The sequence below is a fragment of the Dendroctonus ponderosae genome, unplaced genomic scaffold, assembly GCF_020466585.1.
Source record: "Dendroctonus ponderosae isolate FM_Combo_2020 unplaced genomic scaffold, Dpon_F_20191213v2 Dpon_F_20191213_3, whole genome shotgun sequence".
Lineage (NCBI taxonomy): Eukaryota > Metazoa > Arthropoda > Insecta > Coleoptera > Curculionidae > Dendroctonus > Dendroctonus ponderosae.
The window spans coordinates 12,567,149-12,591,758 of NW_026018508.1; the positions used below are offsets into that span (position 1 = coordinate 12,567,149).

The following is a 24,610-nucleotide window of genomic DNA, read 5'->3' on the forward strand; positions in this document are numbered from 1 at the left end:
ACACATTTAAATACATTCATCGTTTATTTGGATAATTATTGTCAAAGTAATAACAAAACAGTTGTTCTTATGTGTAATTACTAAGTGATTAGAACTACAAACCGTTTGCCTCAAGGGGGCTTTTAACCACATTCCTATACTAGGTGACTAGTTTCCTACAACTATTTGGATACCTTTTACATCATATAAGGTAGAAAAAGCTGAGATAAATTACTTATTATAAAGTATTCTTTGGAAACAGTTCGGAGTCAGGCGGCATTAACCATTCTAAGGGTTGAAACTAAAAAAACCAACGCGCTTTTTAACAGTATATGAGAAAAAATGCGATTCCCTAAACAACTGTAGAATATATTACTACATCAAAATAAAGTGGTTTTTTAAATGTATTTCAAACTTAACACGTATTTAAAAAACAGCCTAAAGTACATGGTACAAGATTTAATTAACTCTAGAAGAAACTCCCAACAATCCATGCACATTTTCGTGGCCTAACTGAGCTTGTTTGGAGTATGAACACATATATACCTGTTCTTAGTATAGTTAAGAATTCAGTTCAATTTCTACGACTAGTTTAACCACATAGCATTATTATATTGTATACATATTTCTAAAAATCGGGTTTTTTTGGTAGATTTTTGTTGAACCTTTACTGGTGGTTGGCTAACGCCAGGGACCTCCAAGGTTTTCTTTCGATGCGTTGAATGTCGCTATAAGAACGTTCTGAAAAAGATAAAAGTTTTATTTTCAAAATTGCTGGTTTTTTGTGAAAACGGCTCTGTTTCCAAAATTTACAATTTTCTGTTACTTTTCTTCTAGTCAATTTAAGGAAATTTATCATTGTATCTTTATGGTAGTTTTTTGTTTGTTTTATGCTAACGAATTGAAGACATCGCAGATATTTTTAGAGATAAGAGTAGAAGTAACACGATAGACATGGAACAGTGCACCACGTAGAAAGAAGCAAACGAGAATTCTTGTTTTGAAGCCCCACATTAAATAAAAGTTTTCCCTTTTTGCGTGAAAACTAGAAAAATTCCCAAAATGGTTGGTGTGAAAAAATGCACAATTTAAGGCTTTATCCCGAAATGACAATTTCGAGCTTCGCATTTCATTCGGTTCTCTAAATGTGAGCAAAAACTAAGCGCTGTTCTCAAGATACGCAATAATAGTAAATTTTCTCATTATGCGCAAAAACGAAAAACATTTCTTCAACGATCTTTAGCATTAAAAAGTGCGTAATTTAAAGCTCTATCCCGGAATCACAACTAGAGCTCCGCATCCCATTCGGTTCTCTAAATGCGAGCCAAAGATTAAGAGCGGTTTTTAAGACCAGGATTAGTTTAAAATTTTCCTAACATTCAGCTGGAATTATTCATTGGCTAGTGTGGTACATAAAAAGTTTTGTATCTAAACAAGAAAGGAATTAATTTGCGATCAGACAAAATGAAAAAAAAGTCAAAAATATCTGATAATTTATTAAAATAATAGAATGTTTTTACCTCTGAACTTGATATGCTGACATTGAGCATCCGGGATATTGGCGACTCTCTTTGGAGGCTGGCTGGTGTCTCTGGTGGATCTGAAAGAACCCGAAGCCCTTAGAGATGGCGGTTGGATGCACAAAACATCGCGACTCATTCTGTATGAAGTAACTGACGGTGCTCCTAAAGTACTGTCCTCGTAAGAGTTGATGTCGATGTCTGTAAGTACTGAAACAAACGGTTGATTATTTCCTTAGACTTTTCAGGTGAGGTGATGAAACAACTGACGATAACCAAACGTTAAAACCAGTCTGGAAAAGCAAAAAGCAACAGAGTATCCCAAAGATAAAAATGAAAATATCATTGTATTATCATTCGATGTAGAAGTAGGCGTGAATTATTCATGCGGCAAGTCTAGCGAAGACTCACCTCAATTAAAAGATATGAGGATAACTAGAGGAAAAGGGATTAAAAATGCATCTAAAATTTACAGACCGCTCTACTTAATGCGAAACTGTAGATAAATGGGAAATTTTAAATGCCTTGGAATATTCGATTAAACGGGGGGCGAGCAGCGATAATTTCCTAATGGAGCTGAGTTTATGGCAGGTAAGCGATGCAGCTCGGTCATTAATATTGGATTTATGGCCCCTTTTAGGGAGCTGATGCTGTTTTTCAAGTGCAACAGGTTTTAGCCTCTGCTATCATGAACACCATTGCTAATTCCCTTCAAATGAAACTGATGACTGGACGGTACAACACAGCGCTCAAAAATGAGTTGAGAACTTACAAGTGGGCTTCCTTCCCGCAAACCATTTACGTTTATTACCTCGCTTCTTTGTTCTTGCTGCTTTCAAGACCCCTAATAATAAACAAAGTTCAATCTGCGTCTTCAATATTCAATTTTTAGGAAAGTAGAGATGCAAGGGTGCTACTTACGGGATAATCTGTTATCCAATGTTGGATGGTCCCAGTCTTCGTCTCTTGGGCTCCACTCTCTACGTCTTAGAGTCACTTCTGGTTTAGGTGTGGAAGTGTTGTCTACAAGCAGTCGTCCCATCGCTGCGAAAAATTACTTTCATATTGAATAATCCCATTAAGGGGGCTAAGAAGGGTGAGATTGAAAATGTATTCATCGCTATATGCGAGCAGTTTGGACGTTTATATGGGAAAAGGAGAGCGTGATCAATCAAGGCAACTAGGCAGATACATGGGACCAATTTCCAGAATAGCCCAAAGGCCGGAACGGTAAGGTGTTGCATTATATTGTGGATTCAAAATTGTTTCTTGCGTGCTTTTGGGCAGTTTGTGTGGTAAAAGCGATTGAAAATCACACAAAACTATTCGCATGTAATGAATTAGCGTTAAAAAACTTTTTATTCGCGGATTTGAAGCAAATAGACGAATGGTAACTTGCTGAAAATTATCAGCTTTCAGAAGCATGACAAATGCTGTCACTTTGTCGGTTCAGTGTGTAGGTTAACCTAAACGTAGACCTGTCAACTGCGTAGAAAGCACTATAGTGCTTGGCTAGTTGGCTCCGTGAAAAATCCCAAAAAAACCTGAGATTTTTTGGTTTTTGGGAAAAAATTGCTGATTTTCCGATAGATGCGGTTCGTCCTTATAGTTTTGTGGTGTTTTTCTTGGCGATAGTGCGATCTTTGATGAAAAAAGACGATATTTAAAAACTCTCTGACGTTTTGTTGTCAAAATGTCAGCGGCATTAAATTGAATGGATTTTTGAGGAGTGGAGGTTTGGAGGATTTTTCCACTATGGAAATGGAAAGTTTTTATGCAGAAAATGTCAGTTTAATAGTAAGTACAGTTTTTGCCAACCTTTAAGCCCCTTAGTTAGTTTGAAGCACGCAAAAATATTGAACAAGCGGTTGTAAGATTTGATATGCTTAGAATCGCCTCAGAAATACGTGTTTGAACATGTTGTACAACCTTGTATGAACAACGGAAAATRTGCAAGAATTCTGCATTTAAATTGTACTTGAGTATAGAATTGTAAGTTGATATGATTAGGCATAGATAACGCTGTGTTGAAAAAYATGTGACACAGGAACAACAAACCCCATAAAATGAAGATTTAAATCAAATTCTAGAAGCAAAAATACAACGAAAKAACTGCCAAAAACCTGCTGAAAACCTGCAGTTAAGTTTCTATTCAGTTACCATACAATGAAAAAAGAAAATAAACGTTCAAAACAAACGAGAAAATTAAAAAATATGGAGGTGCAACCATAAACATCTAATAGCGATATTGAGGAAAATTTGTTAATCTCAAGTTGCTATCGGTAAGCAAAAAACTATTCATCTCGATCGGAAAATCGTTAGTTGCGTCTTTATTAAAGTTTGTTTTATGYTGTCGCGAAATATTTCTYATTGAAAATGTCCCATATTTTATTGTGGGAAAATACAGTCGAGGAGCAGACAGACTGTAATCGATAAAAGCCGGCGAAGAGTAAATGTCTGGCCAAGTTACAAGAGCGAAACTAGTCGGACCGTAAAAGCTCTAAGTGAAGAAAAAGTGGAAAAGGACGCTTTAAACCGAACATGGCATCGGAAAATTGCTCCTCTGCCACATATATTTTCTGCAACCGCTCCTAAATACGACCACAAATGTACTTGAAGAAATAGCGTTTGTAGTTTAGTGATTTGGAAATTTTGCTTTTTTTCAGAGTTTTTCGAAATTTTATTCGCTTGTAGAAGTTTCCATAAATTCCGCGTATATTTTGTCAGAACGAAAGGATATTTTCTTCTTGTAAAGAAAGATCTGATTCTATTGGTGCTAATGAAGAATAATGGCCCATTTTTAACAAAAAACCGCGACATATATCAGCCCGGCTTAATTTCATCTCTAATAGAATTTTTTAGCCTTAAGTATCTACAGACAGCCATCCATCAGCCAGTCCATTTCCTTCTCTCCAATTGGAAACCGGTTACAAAACCGATAGTTTCGTTCTTTTGGCACATTTATCTTACTTGTTTCTGTGCGGATAATCGATTTACTACACGTCCTTAAGTACATTTCTGCTTGAAACAATTGCAGCAAACAGATAGAGCGCCGTTATCTAAGCAAACTAATGAGTGCATAAGTACGAGAATATAAAGAGCGTGCAATCAATGCGAACGGTCATTAACTAATAACGGATTTTCGCTGTCTATTTGTTATAATACTACTCACTGTTTTATCTGTGCTACACTAWACCAAGTAGAGCATTGCATATTCCTGCATTAAGTAATTAATAGTCATGGTATAGGCAAAAAATCGATTCYTGTTATGAAAAACTTTATTTAGTCATTAAAATATGTTGACGAGATGATGTATGAGAAAAATAATAACTTTTCTTCACTATTTTGAGTTACTTTTCRCTAAAATGTTGCTACTTATATTCAGAAAAACAAAATAGTGAAGAGAAGTTTATTTTTCGTCAACGTCAACGTAAAAATTCGTGGCATTTTTCCTGRGTGARTATCAAAAATTTTACTTCCYAAGAATACMTTTCGWAACGCTTTCTGTCAGTGAACAAATAAAAGCAAATTCTTAGCGGAAATAAAACCAACATTCACACCCATTACAAGTGCAACCACACCCAAGTAGGTTCACTGTTCTTGATTGTGATTTAACGGATTACAAATTTCCATGTATAATTAATGTTTAAAGCAAACGTTCTCCATAAAACGAACGAACCGATATGGCACGAAAACAGGGCTTAAAGTAAAACGAGTACGACTTTTCCGTCAGCATAATGCGCATATTTTCCCCCGATTTAATTAGCGTAAATTTTCCTTTCGGAAAATGAAATCCGCCTCGAAACACGTCAAGTATTTCATAAAGAAACTACTCGGTAAAACGTGAAATGCATGCATATGGATTTTAATGATTCCTGGCAAACATTCGTGAAAAGCGGCGCACAATTGAATAGAACTGCTCGATGTAAATAATTTCTCCTGGGCGAAATCGGTGAAAAAAACTTACGAAATTTTTGACGAGCAGCCAGCCAATCATCTAAAGAGGAGGTGTTGTTGTTATTGTTCTTCGGTCTACCATCGTGGGAGTGTCTCAGAGCTCTGCGTCTTTCCTTGCTGGTTAACATGCACTCTTCCAAGAGTTCGAACCAATCTTCCAAACCATCAGCAGCTCTATAAATTCTTTTTTAGAGACGTGAAATTGCGAAGAAAAGCCTCTTACCTGAGATATATCTTCCCATCTCTTCCAATGACTAGAGCGACAGTACTGTAGGTTTTCTTGTTTTCCCACTCGACTCTATCGACATCAACTAGCTTCACTTTGAATAAGAACTGGCCCATTTCCGAAATTCTATGAACGATTATTTATAAACCTTGCAAACTATTCTGATTTATTTTCCTGACTGCGTGCGTGTACTTGTTATTATATTCTTATCCTTCCTAGGTCTCAGTCAAAGTGTGAAGTAAAAATTTTGAATGTCGTTTTTCATTAGGTTTAGGCGAGACAACAGCGCTATCATCAGATTTAAAATTTACACAAACTCATAATTGGTAAATGTTAACGTTCTTCTAGGTCTTTGTCTTCTGGAAACCTTAAATTTTTAACTGACAGAGCAAAGAACGTTAATATTTACCAATTATGAGTTTGTGTAAATTTTAAATCTGATGATGGCGCTGTTGTTTCGCCGAAACGTAATGAAATAAACGATGTTTCAAAATTTTTACTTCACACTTTTACTGAGACTTTTTACTTATCCAGGAAGGATAAGAATATAATAACTTGTAAATTATGAAAGGTGATGTTGTTTACCTGTCTGCACCAGACGCTCTTCGGAAACAGTGCAGATAATCTCTGGTCAGGATGAAATATCTCTCTTTCCAGCGACTGAAGAGCTTATCTCTCTGTTGCCAGAGCAAACCTCTTTTGATGGCATGGGTCGCCTCTTTCCCATAGTTGCTGGTTGATAAGAGAGACTGAAACAAAGTCAAGAAACTGTTTAAAAATCTAATCATGCAAAGTGCGTGTATGGAATGGCATAATTTCCTACTGTCTAAAACCCACAGATATTCCGAGTGAACTTCGTATCGCCATGTACAGCATGAAACTTATGTCGGCAGATCTTTGGAATGGTCATTTACTTTCACATGATTCTAGTGCGTCAGATTGATTGGCTTTGCCCAATAACGACAATTTTACGTAATCCGACGCAAAATCCACTTCTTATCTATCAGATATTTTCGGCCGCACTTAATTACTTGAGAAGCAAACCGAGTTTCCTGCAAAGTCATTAATTAAGCGGAGCAGGTACCTGCTTATAATGCCCTACTTTTGTTATTATTACGGCCAGCTACTTTCAGGTTTTCCTAATTTTGCCGCAACAAATGAGTTAGTGGAGGTTTTAATTTAGCAAATCTCACATAAGAAACCCGAAAATAAATTTGCTGCTTCAAAAAAGTAGGTTATCACATTATCACATAATTGCTTAATTAGTTTGTACATGTTTTTGGAGTAACTAAGTGCCTAGTTTCTAGAGTTTTGACGATATTTCCCGCTGTATTCTTAAAATTATCAGTTTTAAAAAGCTTGAAAGCTTGGGGGAATGTTAATTCGCACAAATGAGATCACTAAATCGGGCATTTGCATGCTAAATCGCCGAATGTCGGCCATATGCGCTATATGTAGTGAATAATTTAACTGAAATTTCCCACAAGTATCGTTGGCTTTTTTGCACAATTACATTCATAAATGTAACACGACCTTATTAGCCATTGTATGCAAAATGGATTCCTTGGAAACTGGCATTCCACCATAAAAAAAGCTCTGAAACGTTTTGTAAAATAAACCGTCTATTCGGTCACCATACTTATGATGTCTCATAAGTCCGAAAAGGGTCTTAAAGGTCATTGCCAAAAGTGTATGCTCAGACCAAGACCAAACGACTGACAATTTTTTTAAAGTTCTTTACAATGATAGTCGATAAGTTCTGATGCAAATTCCCCATCTGGACGATTCGAAATCAGTGCAAAAATCGCGGTCAATTTAAAACTAATCCTCAACCAGATAAGATGCATGTCAATACATTGTACAGTACAATACGGCCACTGTTTTCCAACTTGCGGTATTTATCAGTAAACCGAACAGAAGTTGAATAGTTGATAAATTACAGGAAGGAAGCGGTGACTTTTTGACTTTAGCCGACTTTTTCTTATCGACTAAAATTCCAGCAGTTGTTCTGGAACAGAATTAGTTGAACATCATTAAAATGATTGGATTGGGTCGTCTATCAGAAACCGCAAATTAATTGGCTTTTCCATTATAATCCGCCAGTTGGCAATTCAAATAAAGCTCTGAATATCAGCCATTACAACTGAAAACTATGATGAAACGTTAATCGCGTAAAATGGGTTTATTGACAAATTCCAAATTCATATTCGCGTGTTATCTAGCTTTGAACCAAAATTCGAACGAGTTTATTGAATAAATCGATCATCTAGGGTATTATCGTGAGTACTAAACATTCGACAATGTTTGTTATTACAACATTGCCATTGTAAAAACAAATAATATTCGCGATAAGTGCAATTGTCGTCATTTATCTGTTATGGCTACCAATCGCGTAATTATATAAAGGACATGTATTAATATAACCATGTTTATATGTATGCAATGGATCAGGTGATTCTTAGCAGGGATCAACGTATTTTTCTAGTGTTATAATAAAATATACAGAGTGTTCTACGTAAAAAATAGTCTCATGAAGTAATTGGATCAAATTTGCTTGATTCGAGCGCACTTTTAGGGAACATTTTTACGGAAAGTTCGGAAAAACACTACAAGATCAACCACAGTCCTATTAATAAATGACAAAACACATAAAAGCAAACTGAAGTTGAAACTGGTCAATTTTTCGGGTTTTTGCGGCGGGGTGAAAATAGTTTTTGAAATTATTACAAAAGTTCTTATTTCGGTAGAAATTTTCAATATTCCATTTAGCAGTATTTCTATGGCGTTACACTTGAATAAACGTCGTTTGTTCCCAAACGAATAAAAATCCAGCTGATATAAATCGGGAGACATCGGGGGCCAATGCATGAGTCGATCTTGAACTCTTCCTAACGAACAGCCCGGAAACCACAAAATGAGCAGCAGCTTGATCACGCATGGATGTATCACCAGGCCAAAAAGTCGTAGCAAATTGTGAAGCATAATATTGAAGAAACTATTTCGAAAATGCTGATCATTTGGATCAACTCCTGGGTTTTTTGGAAATTGTCGGGATGCAGTTTTTGGGTAGTATTTCGCGCAGCTCAAACGTTTTCTTCAAAATAATATAAAACCGCTACTTGTCGACCGTTAATTTAGTATTAGGTTTATATTGCAAATTCGTTATCGAAAAAAAAATTAAATCAGTTCTTTTGGGTCAGTTTAAAAATCATTTTTTTCGGCAGAAAAACCCAACCAAGCAAATAAGTGTTGGAACAACCCGCTTTAACATTACCTTCTAAACACGCCCTATCTTATGTGCATCTTATCACCAAACACCCTGTATACTGAGCAAAGAAGGAGGAAGGATTTTCAAGACTGTTGCAAACTTTTCGTCATTCCATTCAATAGAATAGAAATACTTATCTTTCAACCCTCAGTTCCACCTTTATGTAGAAGTAATGCCGCCTCATTGTCCCGTATATTACATCGAATGCCTCCTTATATTATTTCGACGACAGATAGAATTGTACAACAAAAACCTCTAGTGGAGGTTCCAAATGAAAGGATGCTCTCAAAGGACCCCATTTTCCCGAATCCCTGTTAATAATATATTGGGGAACTGGCAAAATACCTGGTCCACAATAATAAACGCTAAGGGATGTTTTTTACGGCCCGAGCTAAGTCAGTTTCGTGTGCTTTGCCAGTCTATTGATCAGAAATTGTAGACGGAAGTGAACGAAAAGTACCCGGCCTGGCATATCGTACAATTATAAAAATGATTAGCGGTCACTCAAGCAAAGTCTAGCTGAAATTGTGCTTTTTGTTAAATTGGCATCAGAAAGTAGATTTACTTTCCAAACAGCCATGTCTCGAGTTAGCTGCTTATTTCAACAAGAAAGCATTTATTTACCTCGAAAAAAACAAGGCCGACGATTAAATGGAACGAGTGGTGTTAACTTGTTAAATTACGCTTTTGGTTCAAAATGGAAATGGAAACGATAGCGAAAGTATGAGAAGGGCAATGCTATGAACATTGAAAATGACTCAATGCGACACCCTGTATATTATAAGGGTGAAGTTTAGGTTGAAATCCATAATCGTTTTTTGAGTTCATAACGTGAAGGCTTGTTTGGGGTTTTGCAAAATGTTTCGAAGATTCGAAATTTTTTGCAAAATCAAATTTTCTAGATACCTATAGATTTCACCGGAAATATTTTTTAGTTAAGCTTAAACAATATTTTGTGTTTTAAAATCTGGTGTATGCGTTTTAAGATACTCGATATACAAATTTGATAGAAACTCCAGTAAAGTGTCGTCGTCTGATGATCTTTATTTCTTAGTAAATTAACGAGTGCCCTTCCAAAGTTGGTCATAACTTTTGGAAATCCCTCCCAGATAATTTAAGATAAATGATACAATTGCGATAAATAAATTTCTTTGAACATCGCGGGCGGGTTAATGTTTCTACTTATCTGTGTGATTAATTAATTAATGTCCGGTTACAATGGTTTTGGACTCAATAGCAGAAGAACAGAAATAAGCCTAAACATGCAGGAAAAATCCTAGCAATTAAGAAGGAAATCTAAATAGAAGTTCTAAAAACTTGCAAGTTCGTTGTTAAATTGCTTGAAAAGTTGTATCAAATAATGTAGCAAATGTAATCGCATTTATCAATGCGATATCCTTTCAAACGACGTAACTGGCTTGGAATGGAAATAATGGCATTATTCGATGGCGACCAAAGTCAGAAGGAAGCTTTCGTAGGCAACGTCCTGAATTTTGATCAGGACAATCTGTATGACTATATCGATATGACCATTTACCATCACCATTCGTTTCCGGTCGGCTGCGTGACGGTACTTTTATAAGCCATTTTGCCAATTCCGGGAATGTAATATTATCAAATAATTACTGGAAAACATCTTTAATGATTGTACGTGCTAATTGAACACTTTTTGGTATTGCACACTTTACCGGGTTAAAATTAACCCCATTTGGTTGCAGTGCATTACCAAACTAATCGAATCCAATTTATGTGGATAAATAAGTGATTTTCCCTTAAGAACTCAAAAAAGAATCAAAATCCACCAAATCCAAACGACTTTTGGTGCAGTTAAGTTATAATAGAAATCGCAAAATTACGCTTTCAAACCCAGGAGTTTTTTCCAGTTTTCAAATAAAATCCCACAACTACTAGCATGGAGAAAAGCATCCTTCATCAAGAAGAAACTTTCAGTAACCGGAAGAATTTCTATTAAATAATGCCAATTTTTTTATAATTATAATAAACCCAAATTCTTTCATAATTTGACTTCCGCTTTAAGCCAGCCGTTAACGAAACATTTTACTTTTCCTTATTAGTGGCAGGAACGGTTTTCAAACTCTCTTTAAACTGCACCCGTATTTTTAATTACATTCAACCATTCCACCCTAGTTTGGTTTTTCGACCTTCACTGCCGTTTATTTGGAGCTTATTGCCAGAAAATCATCCCTTTAATTATTTGGGCAAAATATGATTTGCAATCCTCTCCATGATAAAGCCCAATTAATGCCTAACTCTAGGGCACAGTTGGGGTGCATTGAGGAACGCAGGCATCCGTAAAACATTTATAATGATGTTGGCTGTAGTAGGCGGTTGAATATTTGATATTAAATTATGCGCCTTCAGTAAGCCCTGAATTGCTGGGAGATACCAAATAGAGCCGAGCCAATTTAATGGGAAACCTCCAGCTTGATGGAGGAAAAATGAAAACTATCTAGAGCTGCTCGCTCGTTGTTTCTGTTATTTTAAATTACAAAAACATTGTCGAACGACATACTAGCATAAATCTCAAAAGAGCTGCTGGGGCGTTCGATTGGAAAATAGGTGCAACGGTACCAATTGATTTGAAATAATCAACCTCCTAATGTGGTTCTTGGAACAGTTAAACGCCACCGTTCTTCTTTTCAACCTTCGTCTTCCGGCTTGCTGCGTTTATTAAACGAACCACGCAATTATATGGAACTAACTAAGAAAAGCTAACAGTTTCGTGCTTCTGATACTGTTAAAAACCATTGGCAATTAGAGAGATTATCAGTTTGGTTGCATAATGTGCACTTGTTGGTTTATTTATGCTCTGGTAAATGCTTTGTGAAGCAGCTACTGATCCGATTGCGCATAGACTTTGTAAATAGTTGGTTTCATGGTGGAAGATTGAGGAATTGGCAGTGATATTGCCAAACTAGCAGGATTTTAGTTACATTCACTCGCATTAATTGCATTTTTAGAAAATTTTAGAGTATTTTTTGCACCAAATCCGACGAACACTTCGCATTTACCTACAATTGGCTAGATTCGTCAAAACAAGCTTAATTTCCATTAATTCAATGGGTCATTGCATTTCTTAACATCACACGAGCAGCATTAATTTAGTTTTATTGGCGTAGTTGTTGTATTTTTATGAATCATTCGCTAGACCAATTTTACATGAATTTTAATAGGAATTATGTCATAGTTCATTGTCGTTTCAATATTCATATACGCGTCTTCTTGTTCACTCGCCTTGGAAGTCACTGACTGGATTGGTTTTTGGGTCACTGGTGACTAAACATGGAGTTTTTGTCGGGCAGAATAACAAAAAACCAAAGGTTTTACATTCCAAGAAGCATGCATTAGCGGAGCCATCAGAGTATGGTAAATGTGCTAATCTCAGGCACCTGCAGGAGCTTAAAGTTTAGCCTAAAAACAACCCTCCTGAGACAGGCAGATTTTATCGCCAATGCATTCTAATTCGACGTAAAATCTTGTCAGTACTCACATCAAGTTTAGCTTCTTGTACAAAAAACAAAAATGTATTTTTGATAAAAAATCAAATCTTTTTTCCTCTACTTGTTTTTTGATAATTTATATTTTAGCTTGTGAGTGGTTGCGCTCCCCCCATTTTCAACAATGTGTTCGTTTCGCTGTTGAGTTTTGAACGAACATCGTATTTCACTGGTAAACAAAGCCCTTCCAAAACTGAATTCGTGAATTTTTAAAATATCTCATCTGGGGACGTATCAACGTAATATCGTCTCTTTTAACAAAACCCTCTTTTGTCTGCACCGAGAGGAAAGCAAACGATATCGTTTTGCACGAGGGACGGACGTGGAAGTTAAAATTCATGCAACTTTTTGATAAAATCTCTTGCGCCGTGTTTGCAACGGCCAATATTTCTCCTCCGCATGTCGCCTGTTATTGACGCAAAAAGTTCACTTTGTCATGAAAAACAACTGGAATGCATAGTAAAAACGTAATTTTTTTAAATTGTAAACAAGTTCTTCATGGTTAAGGCAGATTCATATTTTGAAAACCACTTTTTTGAGCATTTTGCATTAAAATGTTGTTGAAAATACAGGATTTCCTCCTGTCTAGTGCAAATTGATAAAGAGTTAGAGAAATATTTCTAAATTACTGCACTAAAGCTTGCATAGGTATTTCTTTGCTAATAGATTAGTTGAAGCTTAACTGTTTAAGGTGGATTTAACGAAAAAAAGATAATGCGCGTAGATGCAGAAGAGCGATCACCATTGTGTTTGCCAAGTTGAGCTTAACCTGCGTTGAAATTGTGCTTCCGCCAGGCAATTGGAAAGAAAGTAATTGTTGGAATAAAGAAAAGTCGAGAGCAGTGATTAAGCAGCGTGGCAAAATGAACACAAGGAAGGAAATTGTAATTTTCCATATTATGACCAATACAAAAACACACTAATTTAGTGCATCCTTTCAACATTTTTTCTATCCAGAGTTCTTGAGCGCCACTAATTGCGTCGGTTAAATTTGTTGAAATATACAGGAATTTTCGTGAAAAGGGCGCGATTTTGCAAATTCACACAAACAAGTTAAACTAATAATCAAGTAATGTTTAATTTATTTGAAACTCTAGATGATAGATGGTTTGTCGCGGACAAAGCAACTCTCTGGAATAGCAAGTTAACCTGCTTTAGTAAGAAAGTTGTTAATTTTTGCAAACTTTGGCAAAAATTGCAAGATCAGTTCGACAATTTTCTGTGGTCGATTAGCTCAGCTGTTTCAATAGAAATTTCCAAAATTTGAGACCCAAAAGTGTCTCAAATTGACCTGCAATTGCAAGTTACATCTGGTCATTAGGCAAAATTTCAAAATTGAGGTCGACAGTTTTCCTCCGTTGATTTAGATGAAATTTGCTTCCCAAAACAGTTCCTCATCTTTAACATATTTTATAAAATTCGCTGCCGAATCTATGGATCTCTAGTCAAAAATAGTTCCAATTTTCCTTCCTATTTTCCTCCTCATTAATCAACAGCAAATATTTTCAAACCCTCTACAACTCGAATTGAAACATTTACTCATTCTACAGGCTTTGGCACATCAGCTACCAGCATCAAGTAAAAAACCAACTGTAAGGCATTAATTAAGCCATTTGATAAAATAACAGAACCCTGATCTTATTAGACATGTTAACATGCTGATAATTGGCACAATTTATCGGTTAGAGTAGATTGGATTGTTGCCATAATTAGCAAAGTTGTTGATTCGAATCGATTTGATTGATGTATTCGTTCAAGTGAACAACGAAAAAGAAAATGGAGTAAATGTTGTATTAAATTGATTGTGCTTATTAGGATGCTGTGACATAATGTTGTCCGGCGAGTGTTAAACAGTTCAAGAATTTCATGCATGTGCGTTTTGTCGCCGGCAAAAAAAATTAGAAACTCCATTAATGATGTCACCGAGTGAGGCATTGTATGTTTAATTGGCTTGTGTACAAACTTATTCCTTCCAGCCATATGAGCAATTCTTAGTCATGATAATAACGTTTCCTACTATGGAACTGTAATTTATATGCTGCATTTCCAAGTAGCTCCAACTAGAAATTGTGCATTATATTAGATTAGCGATAAGACATTTAATAAATGATAAGATAAAATGCATCTTAATTGCTTTGGCTTAGCACGCACTGAGCTTTTTAACACAGATAATTAAATACAAAGTAAACTTCTTTAAACAGATAATCAGTGTGTTCAAGGCAGATCATTTAGCTATTCACCATGTAGAAAAATGTAATTAATTCATTTATATTGCAAAAGATAATATTTAAGCAGTTGCAATAGTTACAAATTGCTCAATATCCTGCGAATAACAAGTATCCTGCTTAAGTTTCAATTGGTAGGTATGTCAATGAAACAGCAATGTTAATATTATAAATGAACAACCAAAGACGACCTTTCCCCAGCCAATGAGTAATAAAATCATGACTGTTGAGGAAAATCATACGATTTGCTAAGAATTACTCCTTCGTGTCAATGCTTGATGACAATGGCGTAAAACGCGCCAAAAAGTGAAACCGCAATTAATACACAGCTAATTTATTAATTAGATAATTTTGCCCGGCGACTTTTTTAACGTTTTGTAAGGCCAGAAAAAAGAAATCGACATCATGTTACTTTCTCTAGGCCTATAACGTTTCAGCCATTTATTGCGTTATTTATGGGCAATATGAGGAGTTTTCTTTAAATATCTCACCTGTTCAAATTCGCCACTATTTTTTAAAAGAGTTTTTCGTTCTCAAACGAGTTTGCCACTATAGACTTCGAGTCCTACCGGAATAGTGAAAGATCTCAGTTTAATGAGTTTACTACTATCTTCTCTATTTCCAGTATCGTAGGGCTTTTGCAGCAAAATCGCAGATGCAATCGCTTTAAAAGCCCCTATATAGAACTTTGTTTATTAAATGCGGTTTTTTAATCTGAAACAGTTAACCATTGTCTTCACTACCTTAAATATTCGATACTTTTAGTGTGATGAAAATCTACTACTGGAAAAAAATTAGGAAAACATGCATAAAAATCTTCCATTTGCTTAATTGCTCTTTTCTGGGCGTTGGATGAATAGTATTTACGTATTAAATGCAAAACGTCTAACAAACCCAAACAATGGGATTCGAGTTGATTGTGAGTCGACAATGGAGTTCGAATAACGCTTTAGAGTACATCCCATAATTCTAAATGTTATTATATTTAAATTTTCTGGTCTTTGTTGAGAGTCTCGCCGTTGTTTCAGCCGCTTAATAAAGCCCAGCTTGGAATCCGGGGTCCATTTTACATAATGCTCAATATTAGAAACTCATCTAATATTTGCATTTTATTTCATTGTTTCTAATGATTTAAAAAAATCTCCACCGACTGAGTCATGAAACACTTTGGTCGAAAATTACAATCCATTTTAAGTCCCATTTGCTTCGTGCATATTTTTATTCGCATTATTCCGCCTGTATCGGTTTTATTACGAAATCCATTTAGGTCCAACATCCCGGATTTTCCACCGAAATTTCAGCCATTAATGAAATGGCATTTCCATGCTTAACAAAACTTGCCAGGAACGATTTGGGATTCGAATTTTCTAATAATAACAGTGAAGTTAGTTTAGAATCGATTGGAAAATGATGCTCTTTAAAAGCGAAAATTGAACTGGTTATTTTATCAATATTAACCAATTAATCAGTTTACTGGAAAACAACAATAACGAATCATCCAGGAAAATGTAGAAAGTAGAAATCAAAAATTACTAGAGTTTTTTGCTCTTTGACGCAAGATCAAGCAGTCACCTTGCAAGTCACTGTTTTTTTCCAATATCAATGAATCGTTTACGCAAACTTTAGATATTAATATTCCCTCGATAAAGCACGATAAAATAACAAATTAGTTCCTTTCTAAATGAATTAATTATGCAGCATAAACGTTAACGAGTTTTAATAACATTGACAGTAAAGATGACCTGAAAGAATAACATCATCAGCAGTGCTTTGTTTGCCAATGTTTGAATAATCTGTGAAGAAATCCTCTTGTTTATCTACTGAAAAAAAAAACGTTAATTACCAATGACAGTCAACCTTGTAGATAAATGTACCCGATCTTGAGATAACGCAGGCAAATAAAGGAAAAGTAGGTATTTCGAAACGCTGAAGATGAAATAATATCAATTTGCAACTAAAACTGGAAAATTTGTTAAACCAATCAATCCATTGAATAGGTAGTTCTTTCGCCTCTATTTTTCCCAATCATTCCGGAACAACATAAATTTAGTTGGTCTAAAAATTCTAAACGATGGCGGCTGAAGCCTAAACAATTTAATTTTATAGACTTCTCGATTAATTATTTAGTTTTAAAGCAGAAAATCAAAGAGCCAACTGAACATTTCCATTTTATATGAGAAAAATATTTAACTTGTTCTTCCAGCTGCGCGGATCGTTTTTCTTAATTCGAATGCAAGCCCGGCTTGGGCTAAGCAAATTGAAATTTGCAATGGAAAATAGTCCATTAAAACCGGCACTTACCTGCTGGCAAAGCAAAATTCAATTAGCAAGGGCTCTTGTAAAGCAGGGAACCATAAATATATCAAATAAATCCCCAGGGAATCCAACCAACCACAACATTATTTCTCAGTCGGCCTTATTAAAGTTGCCAGAAAGTATGAGGCGGAGTTGCAAGAGACTGCTGACAATTTGGAAGTTATCGCGTAGAAGACCTTTTTAGGGACTTGATAAAAGGGGGACCGGTGATCGTTTTCCGGGCAATTTTTCCTGAGCGTTGCGAAGCTGCTATTAATAATTGGGTTATGGAGCAATTTGCCATTAGGGCTTTCCAAGAAGTTGGGATTAATTAAAATTTGCTGGACATGGGAACTTGATCATTGCCCTGACTGTTTTAGGCAGCGGAATTCGGTCAGATATCTATTATTAATGAAGATCTCTTTTCCGAAAGGTCAGAATCTCTGATTGATTCTATGAGGGGACTTCTATAGGTGAAAGTAAAAGTTTTGCTCGGTTGCCGTGATAAGGCGAATAATTGTGGCATTGCCAACTTTAATTTATGTTAATTTTTTCTGTCCTTGAAGCGGATTAAGTAATTCTTGTCAAACTATCACCATTATGCTCTAATATTTCTGATTAGCTCATTCAATCTGGTTGATTGGTTGACAGGACAATGAGCGGTTTTATGCTCGCGATAATACAGCGTTTTTCAGGTCGAACTTCCTGGAATAGATAAGAAAAATGATATCTATGAATAGTAAAGCGATAATCCATTGAAACGGTTTTTATTGCGGAAATGACAATGAAATAACATCGTGTTTAAATAGTTGTTCTTAAGCGTCTTGTATGGTTTACCACTATTTTGGCCAGAAATTACCGTTCAATAGAACCATTTGCGGCAATCTAATCTATTTCGCAAAATAAATTATAAGTAACATCGCGAAATAAAATATTTTGCAACATTGTACATGGCCTAGATATTCTCGAAATTGGTGCGATATGGAAACTGATATTATTGCGACGATTGCTTCTATTTTTGGCAAATTTAGACCAAGTAGGGAAAACTGCGCATTTAAATCCTGCTATTGTATGATTAATTTGGCAAAAACTCGACTCTCGACTCCAAAGGGGCGCAAACGTGTTTTGAAACGTTTCGATAAAACACATTTAAAGAAATGAGCTGCTTTTGCATTTGACAGGCTCCTTTCGCGTAAAATTTGCCAATTTTTCACCCGATTTCCAATGTTTTTAAGAACCGACTCGACGGAAAGTTTGCTTGTGAATCTCACAAAAATGCATAAGTGAACTGTCTTTATAATGCTGCGAAAGCCATGTCTTCCAATTACCCCACAGTATGGTTTATGGCCATTGCAAAGCACATGGGCTTGAGCTTTAGGCAATAAACGTTTTATTGCCACTCTCATTGAAACAATTAGCGTACCAACGGAGCGGCATTTTGAACAATTTATGATATGGGGAAAAAAGAAAAAGAAACCGCAAGTTTATAGTATTTAAATTGGTTGGTGGATATTCTTGGATAATTCACTTGCCGCGACAGACAACAGTGTTTTTAGTTACCACCGTTTTTGCTTGTTTTGTTGCGAAAATTAACGTAAAAAATTATTAATTATAAATTTTTTTCCGATTCTGTTCCTCAATTGCTTCCCAATTTGTGTAAGTAGTTTCAGTCACTTCACTTGCATCAAACGGTTTCAGATAAACACTTTGAGTACTGTGAGCTTTGGCGTCAAATGACTTATGAATAGCGCGTTTCCCAAGAAATCCTCCGGTAAATTGCAAAATTGCATTTTCAAAAAAACTTGTTGGCATGTAATTAAGTCATCCATAGTTGTTGCCCCAGTGTTTAATGACCCTTGCAATGCTCAAGACAATAAAACGTTTATGGTCACACTCATTACAAAGAACTCATTTTCAACAATGTATTATGTTCGTGTGTGCAGCCAAGAAAAATTAAATGGCAAGTTTATAGTATGCAAATTGCTTGTTGGCTGTTCTTGGACTTTTCTGGGCTTATATCGTGAGACATGCAACTAACGGTTTTTTAATAATTGAGGAAAATCTAACTTGCATAGTTACTCGGTCGAGTTTAAAATTGAAACTTGTCGTGTTCAAAGTCCTTTTTTTAGAACCTGGGGATTTTTGCCTGCAATACGCTGCGATCGGATGGAAAGTTGAATATCAATTAACATCATTTAAAGTGTATTAAACTCAAGCAAGTGATTTAAAAGTTATTAGAAAAACCCACATTTTTAGCTAAAGAGTAGTAGACATGCCTGTTTTACAAACATTTTCCATATGTAGGCATTCCAAAAAGAGCAAATTGAGGGAACAACTAAATTGCATTCCAACTCCTACCAATCTCCCAACGCACAGATTTGTAGACATTGGAATGTTTATTTAGCATTTCAACAGGCCATCAACAAAACAAACATACATTGGCGACAAAAAAACGAGCATTCAATTAGGCCTTTTGTCATTTATCTGAACTTCCGTTTAAAATCGGAGGGATTTGCTTATTTATTATTAATGAGTAACTAACCGAATATACGCAACACTTGTCCCCATGGATGATCCAATTTTTACAAAAATAAATATAAGCTAACGTTGTATACACATGTGAATTCCTCTATCAATCAAAAAAATTAAAAATAAAATAACTTTGTACAGGAAGTTTACAGTCAATTCGGCTCGTGCTCGTGGCGTTTTGTTTGTGTAATGATAAATTCCATTAAACCGAAAAGGGCCAGAAGAGTTTCGAAACTAATATTAGAAAAATGTGAGAATATTCGTGTGGTAAATATTGACAGGGATATTGCCGAATATTCGGAATGAAGCAATATTTGCTCAGCTAATAGTCGGTGTGGTTAATTTGAAAATTGACATGTTTATCAATGTGGTCTTTGCTCATATTTTGGTGCAATAAAATTGCACGTTCGGACTTGGAAATGTGCTAATCTCAGTCACCCCCTGAAATAATAATAATAATAAGCTGAAAACTGGTTCTAGATGTGCCTGAGACTAGCACATCTGTCCTTACATCCCCATTAATTTATTTCTTAGTTATTCGCCTTTATTAACGTGTAATTTGAACTATCAATGTAGTTGCAATGATGGACATAAGTTCGAAATCGATTTAATACCATATCGTTCAAAAGTGACCCAAAAATGGTTTTTTAGAATGAAAAAACCCGTTTTTCGATTCATTGCTTTTTGAGAGTTTTTAAAACTTGCAGTTTTTATGCAAACAATTGCTGTTGAAAAGTTCAAGCGTTTAAAAAACCTACGTTCAAAAAACACTGTTTTATCCATATTCTCCTAAAGAACGGAAAGGCTGACGTGTCGTCAATACATCGACGAATTTTACGCGATGGTGGATAAAGAAAGAATATTTTATAGGATTTTGCATATTTCATATGAGATTAAAGAGAATGATTTGAGGTGACATAATATAAAGAAAATGGAGCAAAAATTTAAAAATGATTGATGCATTTGACGTGAAATTGGATGAACAGCAAATGTTGGTTCTGTGACTCCTCTTAGTAACCAAGTTGAATTAGCATCTATAGAAGTTAACATCCGAGAAAAATTACACTTGCGGAGACAGAAAACATCCAAAAAAAAAGACTAGAAAAGTTTAAAATTTCCCTAAAACAGAACGAACTGGACGCTAAAACTGCACTAAAGTAGCAAGCAAAAGTTTTGAAAATAAGCTGGAGTGAGATTTGTATTTAGTAGAGAATTTTTTTACAGATCCAAGGAAAATGGCAAGCAAAACTGTACGTTCACAACTTAGTTGCTTGTCCCAATCGTGGCTTGCATCCAACCGCCCCTGAAGATGCAAGCAGATGGTGATAGCGAAACATCAAGCAGAAATTATTTTCTAAAGCGGCCTAAAAGCGAAAAACTGCGTTATTGTGATTAGTAAAAAAAGCACCTGAATGAAATGAGTAATACGCAAAACAGACAGATCCGAAATAGAATGCGTGGGACAGCATGAATATTTTATTAATCATCAGGATGATATGTGTGCAACATTTCGCTATAAAAATGATAAACTGAATGAAATTATCATTATCTACATAAAACATGCCCAGATATATTTCTGTGTGTGATTGAGCCGGTTCAGATAAAAATATTCGCATCACATCTCGATTGTTTGTTCCGGAAAATGGCATTGAGCAGTTGAATAGTGGGAATTTGCTAGATTCAACAATCCACTACAAAGTTATTCGCCAAGTCTGTAAAGTAAATTTATAACATGCGAATTGTTTATGTTGGCTTTCATCGTATTTCATGCGAAAATTGCGAGCGGGAAAACCGATTCATTTCAAATGAAAATTCCAAAGATTCCGGTCATAATTTTCCTTTAGGGAAATTCTAATTGGATATTTAGGGAAGCCGTACGATCGATTGTTGATTTGTGGAACTTTTTCTTGCAATTAGAGTTTGATACCGCTTCATCTGGAGTTTATCAATTAATCACATTGAGTTTGCTAAGCATTTTTCGCTCACCTGAGTGTATCCTGCCCTTATAAGATCTTGTCCTTCCCTGTTGGTACCTTCGTCATGTCTCAGCATGGCACGCTCGACTCTGGCGAGTGTGGGTGAGTCCATGAGTCGCGGATGGTGTTGGTACTGAGCACTCTGAGTACCATTTCTGAGTCGCGAAGTGGTACCGTGGGCCGAGTGGCCGTTGGCGTTCGAGTGTTCAGTTTGCAGTAACATTTTCCTGGAAGAAAATTAACATTGAAGTCCTTTATCATGAGGGGATCAGTTTTCTTAATATAATTGTGTTTTTTGTCGTTTGTACTCTATACAGGGTGGTAAAAATTTCAACCAGTTTACCAGTTTTGCAGTGCGAAGTATGAAAAATATTTACAAAAGTTGGTCAAAAGTGGTTTGCTGTCGCGACACGTGCTGAAAGTGGAAACTTATTCTGAGATTTTTGGCTGTTGCGCAAATTTTATGGCTTCTATTTCGCAATAATGAATTCACCAAACTAACAGAAGTTCGTATATTCTATGAGTTGTAAATTGAAAAACCAGTAGTAATATATAGCTCGAGTTGGAATTAATACAAATTTATTTACTTGCTTTCTATTAAATTGTGTGTACAGTTATTAACAAATATTGGTTTGGTGTGTTCGATGTTAGCATGTGAGGTGCTAAAAGCTCGTACGACACTTTAATATAAAAATAGATTATTGAAATACATTTTGACCCATCAAAGGCGAAATAATCGCGTGTTTTAAGCGGTTTTCGAGCGTTCGTTATCTTGAACCGACGATATACTTCTTGGCGTACACGCAAACACTTGGTATATGCATATTGGAGGGCTTATTAGGTCGAACAGAAACCATTAAGCTCAAAAAACATGCATGCGATATTTTGAGTTTTGATCGAAAATTTCATAGGGTCTATTTTTTGAAAAAATGTATGTCTTAAAATGTTTGAATTCTGCATAATTTTCGTCCAAGGAAAGCGAGGAAGCCAACGAGCCTATGGAAAAACACGCTAGAAGCTTCAGATTCGAAATAATCGATATTTTTTATTCATTTTAAGCAGTTTTTGGCGGTTACTACCTTTAGCCGACATAATATTTCTTATTATTGACCAAAACCGTTTGTATGTGGATATAAGGAAGCTTCTGGCGTCGAAAACAAACCATTAATCTCCAAAAACACGCATGTGAAAATTTGATTTTTAATGAAAAATTTATAAAGGAGTTTAGGTCGATTTTCAACATCAAGTCTCTAAAAATGCTTCGAAGTCTACATCATTTTCGGTCCAAGGGAAGCGAGGATTTCAATGAGCTCATGGAAAAACACACTAAACGCTTCAGCTCCGAAATAATCAACATTTTCGACCAATTTTAAACCGTTTTTGAGCAGTAGCGATCTTTTCCGGACCATATTTTTCTTATTATCGGTCCAAACAGTTTTTATATGCCCATGGAGGAGCTTCTGCGGTCAAAAACAAATCATTGAACTCAAAAAACGCGAATGTAAAATTTTTATTTATGATCCAAAATTTCACAAGGGCTTGAGGTCGATTTTTTCAAAAAATATGGAATCTTTTACAATGCCTCAAATTTTACATGGATTACATTAAACGCGTTTATGGAATGCAATCCGCTTATTGAAAAACCTGCTTGAAGCTTCAGATTCGACATAATCGACATTTTCGGCCCATTTTGCTCAGTTTTTGAGCGGTCACGATTTTTAACCGCCCATATTTTTGTTATAATTGATCCAAGCAGTTTTTAAATGCATATTGGAACGCTGATGAAGTCCCAAATTAACGATTGAGCTCAAAAAACACGTATGTAAAAATTTTATTTTTGATAAAAAATTTCATAAAGCGATAAAGTCGATTTTTCCAGAAAAATATGAAGTCTCAAATTATACACCATTTTCGTCCAGGAAAACGAGGAATGGAAGAAGTTCATTGAATGAAAGCCTCAGAGCAAAAATAATCCCGGCCTCGGTCTTTAGCCAAAGATTTTTATAACAAAATCTATATATTGAGTTCGAAAAATGAGCACGCGTTAAAGTCGATTTTTGGCAATTTCCGCTAGTTGAACTGGTGTTTAAAAAAAAACTCAAATTTCTCGAAATATCTCGAATTCTATACCATTTTTCTGACAAGAAATCATACAAATGAACATACATGTAAGGGCAGAAGACCGATTGGGCTGATAGCTTTTGCCGTAAGAAATAATGATTATTTCTATAAATGCAAAAATTAAATCGTTGGCTCTAACAGCTTGAAAGCGCGATTAACTGGAGAAATCATGCAAGTATGTAAGGGGATTTACATAAATGTTAAGTATGTACTTTAAAGTACGGTGACTGGAAAAGAAAATTCGTGCCTGTTAACAATGTAATTACATTTTAAAGTAAATCGGCATAAGATGGCATATCTTTGCACTGCAAAATGAGCTGGAAACATTAACCGACCAGGAATTATTCAGCTTGTCTTCAATTTGTCTTCGTGAAACGATAGCAAGCAGAAGCACTTAGTAGAAAGTGATTTATTCGAAATATGTACTCATTAACGTCGAACAACAGAAAAACATGACCATGCTGCCTTATCTCCAAGCCTGTTGACATTGGAACGAAAATTTATGAAGAACATGTTTAATGCATAAATCTTGTTCCAGTAATGTTTTTTCTGCAACTGCTAGAATGTAAAGATAAATTGTGGTAGCGTGTGTGTTAACAGGATTTTTATTAAATCAACCTGCCGCTCACATGACTTTTTACAGAACGAAGAGTCACCTTTTTCAAAGGCAGATGTTGAGTTAGTGTATGAAAAATTGAAGTGAAGGGTTTTGGTTAAAAAAAAGTGAAAACTTACCAACTACCACAAATAGTCTTTTCCCACTAGTCGACTATAGTCCAACGAAAAAATCGAGCCAGCAAGCCACAACACGTAGATGTAGTCCGTTAGTCAAACCATGTGGCCAAATCCAAGTGAAAAAAAAACAAGACAACCACGTTGTCTTCCTTGCGAATGATCAAGGAAGCGTGCCACGACCTGCTACGATTTGGAGAGAACTAACAATTTAGCGTCGAGGAGCGCGATCGCCGACTTCACTTGTTTCGCGACGTCGACGTC

At 35.7% G+C, this 24,610-nt stretch overlaps 1 protein-coding gene and 1 long non-coding RNA gene across 5 annotated transcripts; one reads left to right on the forward strand and one right to left on the reverse strand.

The window, feature by feature from the left end:
* Positions 1 to 5: 5 nt before the first annotated feature.
* Positions 6 to 24,610, reverse strand: LOC109537450. 4 transcript variants are annotated; one of them, XM_019904188.2, is made up of 9 exons: positions 24,350 to 24,610; positions 21,504 to 21,720; positions 6,268 to 6,431; positions 5,680 to 5,808; positions 5,467 to 5,630; positions 2,421 to 2,543; positions 2,311 to 2,343; positions 1,500 to 1,709; positions 6 to 720 (listed from the first exon to the last, which is right to left on the reverse strand). In XM_019904188.2, the coding sequence occupies exons 2-9, from the start codon at positions 21,714 to 21,716 to the stop codon at positions 647 to 649; spliced, it is 1,110 nt and encodes a 369-aa protein (XP_019759747.2). In that variant the 5' UTR covers positions 21,717 to 21,720; positions 24,350 to 24,610; the 3' UTR covers positions 6 to 646. The 4 variants fall into 4 exon arrangements, with proteins under 4 accessions (XP_019759747.2, XP_019759746.2, XP_019759748.2 ...); XM_019904187.2 differs by having other exon boundaries at positions 2,272 to 2,343; XM_019904189.2 differs by lacking the exon at positions 2,311 to 2,343.
* LOC125503965 lies at positions 2,986 to 21,051 on the forward strand. The gene is made up of 2 exons (XR_007281197.1): positions 2,986 to 3,296; positions 20,742 to 21,051. It is a non-coding gene; the product is annotated as an uncharacterized LOC125503965 (long non-coding RNA).

What these genes read in the sequence shown, in the direction of transcription:
- LOC109537450 (XM_019904187.2), bottom strand. Translation starts at nt 21,716, where the DNA reads ATGTTACTGCAAACTGAACACTCGAACGCCAACGGCCACTCGGCCCAC. An exon ending in AGAGCGTCTGGTGCAGACAG is followed by an intron (nt 5,809 to 6,267) that starts GTAAACAACATC and finishes AATCGTTCATAG; the next exon opens with AATTTCGGAAATGGGCCAGT. An exon ending in ATTGGATAACAGATTATCCC is followed by an intron (nt 2,344 to 2,420) that starts GTAAGTAGCACC and finishes GTTTATTATTAG; the next exon opens with GGGTCTTGAAAGCAGCAAGA.